The 15,583-nt window shown below is 37.6% G+C and overlaps 1 protein-coding gene across 1 annotated transcript in view; it reads right to left on the bottom strand.

The window, feature by feature from the left end:
• The window catches only part of LAMA3 (laminin subunit alpha 3), a 110,318-nt gene that overhangs the window by 85,519 nt on the left and 9,216 nt on the right, over positions 1 to 15,583 (bottom strand). The window contains exons 4-8 of the mRNA XM_014253369.2: positions 6,549 to 6,666; positions 5,812 to 5,930; positions 4,004 to 4,174; positions 2,880 to 2,977; positions 1,259 to 1,374 (exon numbers count right to left, since the gene is read on the bottom strand). Of these exons, the coding sequence (XP_014108844.2) occupies positions 1,259 to 1,374; positions 2,880 to 2,977; positions 4,004 to 4,174; positions 5,812 to 5,930; positions 6,549 to 6,666 (622 nt within the window). The remainder of the gene's footprint in view (positions 1 to 1,258; positions 1,375 to 2,879; positions 2,978 to 4,003; positions 4,175 to 5,811; positions 5,931 to 6,548; positions 6,667 to 15,583) is intronic.

Here is a 15,583-nt window from a genome sequence, read left to right on the forward strand (position 1 = left end):
CACCTGGCAAATGCTCTCAACAAGTCACGTCAAACCGCTAGGAGCAATCCATATTAAAAAGGGTATTTTTTTCAGAGGTAGGTAGAAATGAAGTGGTTTTGGCTCAGAATCTTGTAGAGGATCTTCTATACATTCATTCTTCAAAAAACATTACATTATTTATGCTCTTTGTCTGTCTCTTTTCTGGCAAAAAATGTTTTCCTTTTAAAGAGGGGGACTTCAATGAGGTTTCAAATATTGTTCAAAAACTGTGTCCCAACATGCCTACCTCCTATCAAACATTTTAATCACATACAACCTCCTTCCCCCCTCCCAAGTCTTAGTACTGAAGTTTTAATTAAAAAAGTCATCTCTTTATTCCTCAGAGTAATTATATAGGTACATCTCTTTGGCTTTCAAATAAGGTTCTCCTGTTAAGAGTTTGTACCCACTGGCTATACTACTCTCAGGAAAGGCAGACAAGAAAAATAGATTGGGCCAGACACAAAGGAAATGGTTGTGCACAGAGATTGCAATGCTCTGTACCACCCCACCTGGTTTCTACCCAGACCGTACAAACCCATCACCAAAATGGGTCCATGCCATTGCATTCTTTAAGAATGAAACACAGGGAAAGTGGGAGAAAGGCAAATGAATGGGCTTCTCCAGCTTGATTATTACTCAGTCTGCAGGGCCAACAAACTCCAAACACCCAAATATGAGGAAGGGAAGAGGTACAAGTGTGAAATCACCAGGACTCCCCATCAGGAACACCTCTGTGCCACTGGCATGCAGTCAGTGAGGGGTATCTCTCAGCCTGAGAAGGGAGGGCAGCTCAAGCACCTGTGAGTGCACAAAGCCTCACAGCAGCTTGAGGCAGCCTCAAGCAGCCTCTCTGCAATCTGAACACCAAGAGGACGAGCAATGCAAAGGAACATTTTGGACTTGTACAAGAAGCCTATGGTCTCTGCTTGGAGATCCACAGTCTGTCAGGAGACAGCTGTGACTGGGGAGAAATGTTGATTCAGTGTTCTACAGAAAGTCTTCCCCTTCTCCCATGTCATATTCACACAAAAATCAGTATTTTCACTGTTTAGTAAGAAAGAAGAACATAAAATTCACGGAATTATTTATTCTTTATTGTTGTACGGAAAGAATTTTCTCTATAGAGGAAAAAACAGATGTTAAAGCATACAGCATTCAAGAACATGTGTGCTACAGCTAATTCCCACCCCCTTGTCAGTACCTCTTTTAACCCACCATCTGTTTGGCTACTCACGTTCACATATGTTAGTGCTCCCAGCTGTTGCAGGTTGCCACTGCTTCTGATTATATCCAGGGCAGCAGTGGTCACAGGTTTCCCCACAAGTGTTATGCTGACATTCACACTGAAACCTACAGAAATGAAAGCCTCTTGAAGAAGCTGGGCTTAAAATCTTTTCCTTAAGTTTTTTAATAAAACATAATTGGATTTTTCTTTGTTTTACCACAGTCTAAGACTCACACACAGTATGAAAAGGATAGGATATAAACCCAACATGTAAAGAAGTTCACCAGTAATACTACAACATTTTGGAAATTTCCTAAAATTCTTCAAGATAGATTACTTTAATCATGTGATTATGAGTTTCTTAGAACACATTGCTTAGAGAAAACCTTTATAATTTGATGCAACATCCTGATCCTGAATGGATCCTGAAACCATTTTATATTATTAAATCAAGTTGACATACAGTAGTTTAGGATATATCTTGTTTTGGCTTTGTTCCAAGGCTGAAATTTGTTGACCTACAGTAATCAAAGTATTTATCACCTTTAAATGAATGCCTTCATAACTCCTCCATTATACTTTGTTTAAAATAATTTTATCAGTGTTTTTAATAAACCAAGATCATAACTTGATCATGTTATTTTTAAGACTGTGCACACTATTTACCAACAAAATGTAAGCATGTTTTTGATTTATTTAGCTGAATAGCCTACTTTATTCTTGTTATAAGAAAGTAGGCTATTCAGTAGGCTATTATGTATTTCTTATTCAGTAGGCTATTATATATTTCATATTCTTACTTTCTCTCACAACATTCTTCTATTATATGTGTAGTCTAATAACACAGAAGCAATAAAACTTTCGAGTACAACCATCCTATTTTCATAGATTTCTCTCCTTCTTTACTTCCTTTTCCCTAGCACAGATATCAAGAAAGGAGGCACCCATCTCCCCCACTTATTCTTTGTTAAAACACAACTTAAAATATTTCATTGTCTTGATAAAAGTTTCTTTTAATGTCATCATGGATAAGAGCAACAGCTGGTTTAAAGCATGTTTTTAAAATATGTTTGAGACAGGCTGATCACTTGTAGCCACTTCCCTGTAACAGATGAGCCAAGAAGTCTCATTTAACTCCCTGTGAAATCAGCATAGAGGTCAAAAACTTGACAGGGAAAGGGAATAGTCCATTCAGTTTGTCTTTATGTTTTTACAGTAACAATCTAAAGCCATTGGAACTTGCATGAGCTCAGTCATAGTGCTCGATATCTTCATAAAGTTCATGATTTTGTTCCCGAGTTGGACTTCTAATTCCTGATGCAAGAAGGTGATATCAACTCTTTCCAAAAAGAACTATGTGTTTCTAAAAACTATGTGTTTTCTAATTATTAAATCTGCCAAACTTGTATTTCAATTAAAATGAAAAACCGAAGTAAAGACTTTCTATTATTATATTTCACATACAATCGCTCTTGACATGTTTTCTTGCCAACCATTAGCAGGTTCTATTTCTTTTAAAAATAAAGAAAAATTTCCCTGTATAACTACATAATCCTATAATAAAAAAAGATCATTTGAAAGCAATTATATATTCTTTTTCTCAGATAAATGTCAGGCTCCCTTTACTTACTGGTATTGGTTTTCAGCGCTCTTTGGATTGCATACTTCAGCATGGCCATGGCAAACACACCGACCACCAATACTGATGTCCTTTATACTGTAGTAATACTGTGGAACAAGCACAAGAAGTATGTATAGGTCTTTCCTTGCTTGCACTGTGTCAGTAATATTATTAAACATCAGGTTTGCTAGACTTGGAAGGTCTCTACCATAAAAATGTGCACTCTCCTTTAGGAATTTAATAAAACACTCGAGATTTCATTCATCTATCCTACAGCCCTTGGCCTGGATAACACAGAAGTTCCTTACACTACAGCTGTGCTGCTTGCCAAGTAAACTGCATACTGCATTTACCTCTGCCTGTGAGCAACATCTTAAAATTTACTTAAGGCAGTAAGGGCACTTGATAGGAGTGCTGTCAAATAACTGGAATAGCTTTATGTTTTTCAGTGCAGAAACCCTCACACACATTTGTGTGGTGCCTCACCCCAGGGCTTCCTCCAATTGTTACCGAATCTTCATTTTAAATGAAAAGGTTAAAAATAGCAATACAAAATGAAGCCTGAAACCTCTGTAAGTATATGAATTTCTGTGTGGTGTTCCCTGTGTTTCCTTATATTTACCCACTGAATGGGAGTGGAACTTTGGCCTTCAAACTCTTGGATAGCCCAAAATGCACTGAAAACACCTAGTACAGCCTTTGATTTCTGCTCCTTCAGAAACTCAGGTACTATTTTCTGAAAACCTTTTGTGAATAAGTATCAGAAAGTAGCGACAAATAGAGCTGAAGAGATTTAGTTCCTCAGTTCTGCATAAGATAGTTAAGAATAATTTTGCTTTGGCTCTTTTTAATTCACATGATGCACTCAGCTTCCTTCCATATTAAAAAGCAGGGAATGAAAATGGTCTGTTACAAAATCATTAATCATCACTGCCCCTCCATAAATCCATGCTGGCCCAGGTACCTTCTCGTCTCAGACAAACCTGGAGAAAAATATGAGGATTTCAAGGTTGGTCAAGGCAAATTTCATTGTCAGGATGTTACAGGCTTAAAACATTCAGACCATTTTTTTGGTCCCTAACATGCTGGGTACGATTGTTGAGTATTTACGTCTCGGTGACAACAGTACTTACTCTACGAGTCACAGTGGGGTCTCGCTGAGCTTTGGATATCAAGTGTCCAAGAAGAGTATTAGTTCTGAGAAAGTGCAGGCGGATGTTTGTTGCTTTTGTGAATTCTTGAAGACCAGGGGAATAAGTGAAGTTTTTTGCTCCTGGGCGGCCATTTACCAAAGATACTACAATCTAACAAAGAAGCAAGCACACTCTTGTTAAAATATATCAACTACAGGTGCCAATAGCAGCATAGAGCAGAACTAATAAAAGAATATAAAAACTTACTATTGTTTCTAGTAACAACTGGGCATTTCATACTGAAGTCAGGATATTGGGAAAAATAGTGTTGTTACTCTTGGAGCCTCCTGTATTCTCATTATCCATATAACACATCAGAAAAAAAGCAAAAAAAAAAAGAAAAAAAATAGTGCTTCTACCTGTTTTGAAAACAGTAGGTATAGCATGCAAAAAGTACATTTTAATAGGGAAAAAACAATAGGAATAGTTGCAAGTAGTTGTTTGAACAGTTGACGGTGTCAATGGAAGTTTAGCCTGATTAAAAACATCAGATTTTGGATCTTTCCCAAAGCACATTTATTTTTGGGTCAAGGCATAAACATTACTGGAAAATATTATTGTTAGCAGGTCCAGTGCCTGCAAGCATATTAATGGTCTTCTGGAAGAAAGTACACAGTGTTGCTTTAGAAAATCCCCTCACATGAAAGTAAGTTTGTCTGACTTCCAAAACAAGGGATCCAATACGTTTTTTATTTTTTAAAGAAACAGCTGCCAGCAGCTCAGCAATCATGCATCTCTATTGAACAAACAACCTAGTTTGTATGTACAGGGCTCAGTTAAAAAAACATTAATTTATTTATAACCATCCAGATAACAGATTTCTATTTTCAAGTAGCTTCTATACTCTGAAACATGTAACAAGGGTATGATGATTGTTCCAACTGCAGCACAATTCCCACAGGAAAAGTCACAGAGCATGTAATAGGGAATGGCATCAGCAGTGTTCTTCTGTGGAAATTATTCTTTACAATATCTGATTAGGAAAATTTTGCAGATACTTTAACAAATAAGTTCTATTTTAATATGAAACCCTACATCCATCTGCTCAAAACTCTGGATAACTCTTGAGGAGTTCAGATTGGGATTATAACATCAGGCATAAAAGCAGAATGCCAGGAGTAGCCATCAGCACATCCAGGAGTTTAACATTCATTCAAGTAATAGAAGCCACAGTTCTGCCCAGCAAGGAACAATGGCTAAAATCAAACCAATGTTTTCCAAATACTTTAATATATTATAATCATGTCGCTTTCTTATATATATATATATGTTTGGATGGATATATATGTGTGTGTGTGTGTATGTGTGTGTGTACATACACATATATATGTATGTATGTATGTATGTATATGTTGTGTTTTTTTTTAACAGCTCCTTATTCTTGAATGGTAAATATCAGTTTCTACAGCCTTTACTCACACGAGCAACTCTGGTGCACTGGGTTTTGCCATGCACATTGGAAGTATTCAGAAAATGCAGTCAACACCTTCAAATGCACATGGCCATAGTGTGGTACATAAATGATGATAAATATCAACACAGGTTTCCCTGAGCAGCCCCTACCCCATAGAGAATGGTGAAAATTACAAGGAGTCAGCTCACGCTCCCAAAATCTCACTGAGGTTTAGGTTATGGACTTACTAATGGAGATTCAAGCAGTCATAGCCAAAAAAATTACTTCCAACAAACTTCTGAAACCAATGATGCTTGTTTCCAGCATCACTCATGGCTTTCCTGAAAGCACCTACCTCTCCATTTTCTAGAGGCAGAATGCGAGAGTACTCGGTAGTGCACAGGACATCGCTGTCCCTCCTCACAGGAATATTTGCTTCCTTTCCAAAGCGCTCCAAGCAATCTGCTTTTGAGTCTATTCAAGCAAGAACAAAATTAATTTTATATAAAATAGGCCCTATTGTTCTAATTTAACTTAACAGAGAAGTATCCCCTCTGCTTTCAGGTAAATTCTCCCCACAATAGAGTAATAACAGTGATTGTGTCACTCAGCACAGAGTAACAGACATTCCTCAAAACAATAATCTCTCTTCATAAGCAATTCAGTGGTGCCTGACAAGACATGGCATAGTATTTCTCATATCATCACCAGGAAGAAAAGCTACATAGATGCTCCAAGATTTTGCATTTATATTTCACTTTGATTTTTGCAGGAAACTCCGGGGTCCTAAGGGATGAAGGACACTGAAGTTCTGACATACCCAAAAAACAAGAGAAACAAAACAAATCAGTAATTTCTAAGAAAGTGAAAAATATTCATGCGCTGAATTACACTTTCATAATACCATACTCATACACCCCTGCCACTAATTTATTGTGGCTAAATAAGAAAAGATAAATGCATTTAACGTTCACTGTCTTCTCTTGCAGGTGAAATCTTCAGCAAGCCCCATGTTTTGATTTTGCTGCTACTGAGGAAACGATGAAAGAAACCTGTCCCCAAAAGACCAGTGGCACAAGGATTGATACTTACAAGCAAAATATTGCCATGGAGTGTAAGTTTTTCCGAAGTCCACCGATCTTTCCAAGACCCAGAGATCTGGACGAGGAGAATTTGCAAACTTGATAAGGATATAGGCAACATGGAAGAGCTGGTAACAGAATATACATAGATTTTGTCAGGAGCTTTTTCTTACCTCTATATAGCACAGCAGTAATAAAACTTACGCAAATAAACACTGTTTCTTTAGCGTACAGGGAGAAAGTTATTCTCTGCAGTTTCATTCCCGTTAAAATAAAGGCCAGATTCTCAGCTGGCTACTTCACCTGGCAATGTGTTTGAGAACATTAAGACATCTGCAAGAGGACCATGTTAAATACCATCTCCTACACTTCAGAACAGCTCTGCTGTGCAGCTGACTGATTGCTTGGGTGTGTTAAGGCTACAGTACTCAGCCTGGAAAAGTGATATTGCTCAACTTAGCTGCTTTTGCAGCACCCAGGTACATTTGTGATGCATTCCAATCACGTAATTGTGCTTGTCACTAAGGAATACCAAAATCATGTATGAGAAAATGCAAATACCCTTTACACTGGGACTCCCTTGGTTGATAATAATCCCAGCCACCCACACCCTCAGGTTAAGATTATCTTGAGATGAATTTGACACTTGACAGACTTTCCAAGTAATGGAAGCAAGACCTCAGAGTTTGTGGGTATCAAATAGCACAGGAGAGATTTTTGTAACTGGTAGCTCATTCACAGTGTCTGAAACAGACCAAAGAGCTCCTTCAGTTCAAGGTTCCCAAGGCCAAGAGGTTCATTGGGCTTCTTCAGGTGCTCATAGTGTATCACACAGAGGGCTCCCAAACACTAGAGAATAAATGCTTCTTACAAGACACGAAGTCTTACTGTAAGTCTCTTGGGCTAGTCCACAGTCATAAAAACCAGAACAACAATAAAAATTAGCTTTACACAAAAAGCTGAACACAGATTGATTCTAAAGGCCATTTAAAAATTAAAGCACGACATGGATGGAGTTGTCAATAAAAGTGAGCCAACACTGTGGTACACTCAATATTCAAGTAAAGCTACACTGGAATTTCCCCCTCAACAACCTCAACTGAGAATCATCTGCTGGCAGGAGAGTCTTACTTTAATGGGGGAGAGTGCAGTCAGCAGTTTATCAAGTAACTGCTGCCAGAGCCCCCACATCAAATACAGCCAAGCAGTTTATCTTTGCTCATACCTCACAAATGTCATAACCCTGAAGCTAATACTTTGCAAAGCTTATTAGACTCCAAACCACAAGTGCATACAAGCTCTTAACCACGAACTGGGAACAGCATCTTTTGGCACACCTGGCCCATTCAGCTGTCAGTTGGGAACAGTTCAATAGCTGTCACACCAACTGGGAACACCAAGAGGCAGATGCAAATGGTGAATAATGCAGTAACACAGATACCTTGAAATACTTGTCCTTAACCAGCTCTGCACATGACAATCCCACAGCTACATGTAGCCTCACATATTTATTTCAGACATCAGCTTCTGAGTATCTGTATAATGTATTCACAGTAGAAAGTAAAACCTTCTCATGGAAAAATGGGAGGAACTCAGGAACTTCATGGAACATGTTCTCATGATATCACATCTCATAAGGAAAAAAACTGAAACTTTTTTGTTGTGCATTCATTTAATGTAGAATGTACAACTTCTCTCCAGGGTAAGCCCTGTTCTACACACACACCAAGGCACGACTGCCACAGGTATAGTACTTTGCAACCTCTTTCAGAAACTTTCACTTTGCTAAATGCTGCTGACTTAGGTCAGTGAAAAAAGAACCAGGAGGAAAATAACCCAACTTTTCTGTTAGTGTTGAAATTTACCCTGCTGTTTAACACAGCCTGACAAGCACCAGCTTCACCTCCAGAGATACTAAATTAGGTACCTCAGCAAACAGACATTATCTCCATAGGAAAAATGACTTATTTGACAACAAACTGAGCACAGTAAGTGGCAGCTTGTTGACAGAGCCATGGCAAAACCTAAATCTATGCTCTATGACTGCACAGGTGGAGTAATGCCCTCAAATTGCTGATGGAAAGTCTGATTTTAGCCATTGTCAGAAATAGGTGAATACTTTGGGGACAGCGGCAAGATTTGCTCCTACTGAGCCTCTGATACTCTTTGAGTAACTCCTGCTACTTCACTGTCAAGTTTCATAGTAGAGATATTTGCCATACAAACATTACATGTCATCTGGTATGGCCACCCAGTGCAAAGGTTAGTATCCTCCTGGGAAAGCATAATGGCTCTGAAACTCCTAAAAAGAAAAAAAGTGCTTCATGTTCTCACTTTTGGTCACCTGAATTTCTCAAGGGGCATCTACCTGTTCAAACCAGGTTTTCGCTGGCAGGCAACATTAATATATTGCCTTTCTTCTCCTGCGTCTTAAAATCTTTGGAAGTCCTATCTTGACATGCATGCTAGCAAGTGCTGATAACACTCCATGTGTTGAATGATACAGATTTAACCAAGACAAGTGGTTTAGAATGCTCAAGAGGAAATAAAGGAAGCATATAGACAATGTCTTGCCTTTTCCAGGGCTCCACTGCTTGTAGTCATATTGTGGAGTGAACAATGACCTCACACCTACGCTTAAAAATCTGTATTATACCAGGAACTCTGCAAGTCTGCCAATGCTAAAAGGATTGCCACCCAGCACCACTCCTCACACATTTCCATGGAAATAAAATATGGAAAGAAAAAAAAAAAGTATGGCAACTTCACAGTACTGTTGTACATGAAAGGCTTTGATTTGTATGATGTTCTTCTTACATCTCTCAGTTTGAAATGCTGCTGAGGTTTGTACACGCACATTCAGAATGGGAAAAGGGACAGGTCTGATAAAAATTAAATTAGTATTAGTTAATGACAACATGTCACCGAAACATAGTCACCAAGTCTATCATCTGTCTTACTTCTGACTTTGCATGAGTGCCTATGATTTGGTTTTGGCCTGAATCAAGGACATAGAATGGCACTTGAACATCTGAACTTCCACTAAGCTTAAATACTGACCAAGTTCATGAATGGCCTCTCTCCAGATCTGATGAGACAACAACAGAAGAAAAATAATCCTTGCCTTAGCAAATAAATCCCACCTGAAGATAAAAGAGTAACCTTGCTGACGTAAGACCTAGAAAAGCAACCATTAAAGCCAATTTTAATCACATATTCTAAGATGGAATTTCACTACTTTAAATCTTGATCCTGACCCAAGACCTACCCTGGCAAAAAGGCAGACTAAACTCAAAGCAATGTTTTCCTTCAGCCATTTAGTTATGAGAAAAAAAAAGAAAGTGCCTTAATTTTTGAAAAAAAATGTTTATTTGGTTGCTTTTAAGCCAAATTTGTTTCATAAAAATCTAACCATCTCTCAAAAGGAATGTTAAAACTGTAAGCAAGCATTTTGGTATAATTATATAATAGTAAAACAAATTTTTACAAAAGAATCACAGAAATATGACTTAATCAAAATTCTGACCATTTTCTTATATGAACAAAGAACTGAATTTAAAGGTGGAAACAGCATTTATTTTCCAGTAATGGAAACAATGCACTCTGGAAATGCATTCTTGAAAGAGGATGTATTACTGTAAGAGTCAAATTATCTTATCCTGCTGTAATCCAATACCATAGGTCAAATCTGACTGATTGACAACAGCTGGAATTTAATCAATTCCACATTGATGTGACCTTTTTCCTGTTCACTCAGGTTTGTTCAGATTTAAAATGTTCTAGCAGCCAATGGCCTTAAAGATTCATGAAAACCCAGAATTTTTTTTTAAAAATCACCCAATAAATAGAATGAACAAAATGCCCTCCTCATCTGAAAATGAAAATCAAAATTCAGTGTTATGCACAGTGTTATACAAAGAGAGAGATTTCTATAAAAGCTATTTCAGGTGAACTTAAGATGATATTAAAAGAAGTCATTTAAATTGATTGAGAACTACATTGTACCATTATTGTTAGTGATATAATATTCATGATCTCTAGCAGCATGCACACTACTTACTCTAAAACAATATAAAGAAAACTTCCCATTACCCATTGCATTCTAATGAGAATGCTAAAACACCCAATAATATTAGTTAAAAATGTTTTCCTTATTTTCTTCTTAAAAGTTTAAACAACTCTTTACATATGGAAATTGCCAAGATTTTTTTGAATCATAGAAAGCATTAAAAAATGGATAGAAGTTAGATATGCATATATAAAGGTATAGCACATTTTCCTCCATTCCTGACACCATAAACTCAAACCAGAATACTAAAACACTGAAATGACTTGTTAGATGAGTGCTGGACATAAACTAGCACAAAAGCAAAAACACACTATGTTCCAAACAATCATGATGTTGTGTATGCTGCTTCTGTAGGAAAAGACTGTTCTCCCTTTTTAGCTCATGAAGATTAAAAAGTCCTGGACTGTGGTAGTAGCAAGAACACAACTAAATCCAGGTAGACCATCTATCTGAGGTATTCTGTAGATCATTCAAAAGATGCACCAAAACTTCCCTCAACATAGTATAGTTGTTATTGTAGGTTTCTTTCATTATCTTGAATAATGTGGTTGGTGTTGCAGATTTCTCAGAAGAGACAGAAATCTGATATGATTCAGTAAACAAATCAAACTTCTCAAAGGGAGACTGATGCAGGAGAGGGATTCAAGGAGTGTGAACTGTGCTAAGCTGCTCCTGAACACACCTTAGTGCCACTGCACGGGGTTGGCATGTGCATGCCCATTGGTTTCTTGGTGTAATGAAGTCTTAAGGTCTTGAGCATTGTTTACTCACAGAGACCAAGCCACAAAAGCATGAACAGATGAAATAAAATAAGTGAAATAAAAATCCCATATATTCTGGCTAAAATTAAAGGCTTTGATTTCTTGATGCTGCAAAGAAGGAAGCAGTCCTTTTATTCAAACATCTCAGCAGGACTTGAGGCACCCTGACAGATCCAGGTACTGTATAAAGCACTCCTGACAGTCAGTATTTGTCAATCCCCAACAATGTGTATATATATATATATATATATATACATACACATATACACATACACACATATATATCATAATATATTAGATTATATAATATATATTATGTTTTATATAATATATAGAATATTGTGTATATATAACATATATAATATTCTAGATATAATTTATATATATATATATATATAAATAATATTTATTATTATATTACAATACATTGTAATACAAAAAATATGCCAACTAGAGAAAGCTAAGCCAGCATTTCTGGAGTTGCCAGCTACTCTCCTGGGTATGTGGAAAAATAGCTGTAGCAGAGATGCAGAGAAAATCATGTGTGGGTAGTACCTGAGAGACATCAGACCTCCTGAGTGTGTTCCACCCAGCTTAACTGAGTACACATATACACAGCAATGACTACACTGCATAAACAGTGACAGTGGCTGCAGAGGCTCCCTCTACACAGCATGCTGAAGTCATTCCTTGTGCTCCAGCTTCCCAGTCTGGGGTGCAGAAGCCTGGAATAAGCACGGGATTTTCAGTGTTGTTCAGTTATCCCCGGCCCTGCTGTACTCACATCATGCTTTCCTTTAAGCAGCCACTGAAGGTGAAAAATGTCTTTAGTTAGGTAAGTCAGTGCCTGCGAATAGGCCTCCTAGATACGTCTGGAGATCTTTTTTCTGTCCCTGTTGATGGCAGAAGCAGAAGGGAGAAGCTCTCCCCACATAGCATGGACAGTACTCTAGAAAGAAGAACTGCATCCAGAGAGGAAGGGATAGTCCATTCTCCACATTAATCCAGTCTTTGGTCTTTTTGCCAGGGCTGCAGGCAGCTACATCAATGAGTCTCGGTTATTTTCCTGAAATTTCTCATGCAGCCACTTTTCCATTAGAATCTGGACAAAGACCAACTCAATGCTCGTAATTATTTCTTACATATGGCCTATTTCTTCACAGAACACTGAAGCTATTGATATGGGAAAGGATTCAGCCCTCAGTTGTCCAGAAGATAAATGTCTCCTTATGAGGGCTTCAGTCCAAAGTAGGAGCACAGTAGGACTGTCAGTTCTGGGAGGAAAACCAGGGAAGTGCAAAGGATTAGAGGCAACCAGCAGAGGTTCTGCTTTTATTGCACTGGGTTGAAACAGAGGTATTTAGAACAAAGTATCACAAAATTAAACATGTAGGAATGAGGAAAGGAAGATGGGTGAAGCAGAAGTACAGACATGAAGGGAGGGAAGTGAGATCAATGAGTGGGAACCAAGACCGTCCTAAAGGGATGCTGAGGAAGAGCCAGAGGAAGACAGAGTCAGAAAAGCAAAGAACAAGACTTGTGAGGTTTTCTCCTGTATATTTTCAGAAAAATATCAAATCAGTATCAAAAATGCATTTTAAAACCAATTATGTGCAACTGCTAATGCAAGCACAAGAAAAAAATGCTGAGCCATTGAAAAGGGCTTTAATTAAAGTTTTGTTTTTAATTTTTAAAATTAAACTTTTAATTAAAGTTTAATTAAAGTTTTGAAAAACACAGCACATTGACTACAACTTAAAAGAAAACATGAGCAAGAAAGATTGTATTTTAATGTATTTCCCTTATTAAGGCTGCTAGCTCAACTCTGAATGAGTTGCTTGTATTGTGACCTAGGAATAAATGAAATATGTATTATGTGATCCAACTTTTACAAGATTCTATCAGACAGCTGTTACTTCATCAGATGAAGCTGTGTTACTCTACAATTCAAAACTAGATGCATCTTCCTGTGGTATGAGTCAAAAATCACAGCTACCTTCAAATCATACTGCTCTGCAGCACGATCCCAAATCAGCTTCCTGTGCAAATTGATAGAACCAGAGTTCTCTAATACAAAGCAACGCTTCCATGCTGTTAGCATCCCAATTTTTGTGTACTGTAGGGACAATATAGCACCTTCCCCAGACTTAAAAGCCACTTTCCCCCCCTGATGTGAACCAAAACAACAGAGCAGGGCTTGGTGCTGCTGTGGATTCAGCTGTGAAGGGGTTCCAGAGGAAGAGCTTTGTCTCACTGCAGGAACAGCTCTGGAGCACTGCAGAAGCCTCGTGCAGTGGTTCTCATGCCCTAGCCTGCAGGACTTCCAGTGTTACTATAGAGATTACACAACTTTGTGCTAGAGCTGGATCTGATTTTGGGGTCAGCAATAACACAAAGTCTTCAAAAGCCCAGCACAATGAGTGCAATGACTATTTTTGGGAGAACAGTTCAATGCAGTTTGTGATAAATCTCCCACCACCTTGAGAATTTCTCCCTACAGAAGAAGTGAGCACAAGACACTTTAAATTTTACAGAATGACACTTAAATTAACTGTAACTTCAGAAACATTTTAAGTTACCATGTCAATCTTTTTTAAGTTAAGAACAACTGGTTTTAGTTCTCAACAACTATCCAAAGTTGAGTGATATACCAAACAACAAATATTATTTGTAAATCAAAGGATTGCTACCAAGTATAAAAATTAGACCTCTATCATATAAAAGCAACTCAGAAGACTTGCCAAACTGTGAGGCTATTTACAAAATGTTTATATGTTTTAATTGGTAGAAAACATAAAAGCATGAAGTCACAGGCCACAACACTTAGCTTAAATTTATGGTTGAGCTGCTCTCCCTCCCTAATAAAAGTACTAATTTTGACATTGCATTCCACTGTGTACCTTTAATTTACAACAGTGACTAACAATATTGCTACATAAAAACTATTCAACATATTAGTGCATAAGACTTCACCGTCTGAATCTTTCATCACTATATTATTGCCAAAAAGCACAGCAAAAATAAAAAAATATTATTCTTAACTAAAAGCAACAATAAAATATATGGGCTATACTTCTTTGAACTATTTTATGTAGTTGGACTTCTTTTTTTCCATCATAAACTATCATGCTATCTAGAGCTTTCAATTCTTCTGAAGAGAGAGTTCAGAAACATACCTGAGGGAGTTTTACAGTAATATCTGCTGAGCACTAAGCTAGCCAAAGATGAGGACACACCTGCTGAAATTAGGCAATCCAAAGAGTCAGGGCAAGGGCAATGAAATTCAGTCAAACATTCTGCATTCAGAAGTCTAAAATATGTTGAAAACTACATTGGGAAAAACATAACCAATTAGAGGAATAACTGAGATTTCATTTGATCCAAGCATTTCAAACAAGTCAGGAATAGCCACAGTGTAAGCAGGTATGTTAACAGAATGGAGAGGCTGCCTCAGGGATCAACATTATAATTGTTAATCGGAAGGACTGTGATTGATTAGAAATTTAACTATAGTATAGAAAGTCAGAAAGGGAAGTAAAGCAGGGGTTTTGCTTTAAGGTTTTTGCATTTTCTCATATTACAAAGTACAGCAAAATGAGCATTCTTCTTGCAGACAGATTTAACAGCCTGGAGGCATTTTGACTTCAAAATCACCCAAGCCCTTGTGAAACAGAAGCAGTACCAGGTGGGTGTTCTGTTCCAACTCCACCATAGCGAGCACTAAAACTTCCATTGTGGTGCAACTATTCAATTAAATGTTGTGAGACCATGGAAAGAGGCTCCGCTGGGACTCTGCTCTTAATCATAAAGATATAATGGCAGGAATGCAGAAAATTAAAAGCTTTTGACTTTGCACTATGTCCTGCTTCCTCTAATTGTGGATACTTGATGACCAGCTTACACTCAGTCATTGCTTCCCTGCACGCATTTGTACCTTACTCTTTGTCATATTCTGCACACCCAACAACATTTCCATTTTTTGTTTGCAGAAGAAAGTGCCTTGTATTAAAAAGAAACAAAACAACAGAGAAGAAGAGAAGAGAAGAGAAGAGAAGAGAAGAGAAGAGAAGAGAAGAGAAGAGAAGAGAAGAGAAGAGAAGAGAAGAGAAGAGAAGAGAAGAGAAGAGAAGAGAAGAGAAGAGAAGAGAAGAGAAGAGAAGAGAAGAGAAGAGAAGAGAAGAGAAGAGAAGAGAAGAGAAGAGAAGAGGATAGAAA

This window comes from Pseudopodoces humilis, chromosome 1 (assembly GCF_049639895.1).
Source record: "Pseudopodoces humilis isolate 2021_Gansu_Grassland_sample_001 chromosome 1, ASM4963989v1, whole genome shotgun sequence".
NCBI classification, from domain to species: domain Eukaryota; kingdom Metazoa; phylum Chordata; class Aves; order Passeriformes; family Paridae; genus Pseudopodoces; species Pseudopodoces humilis.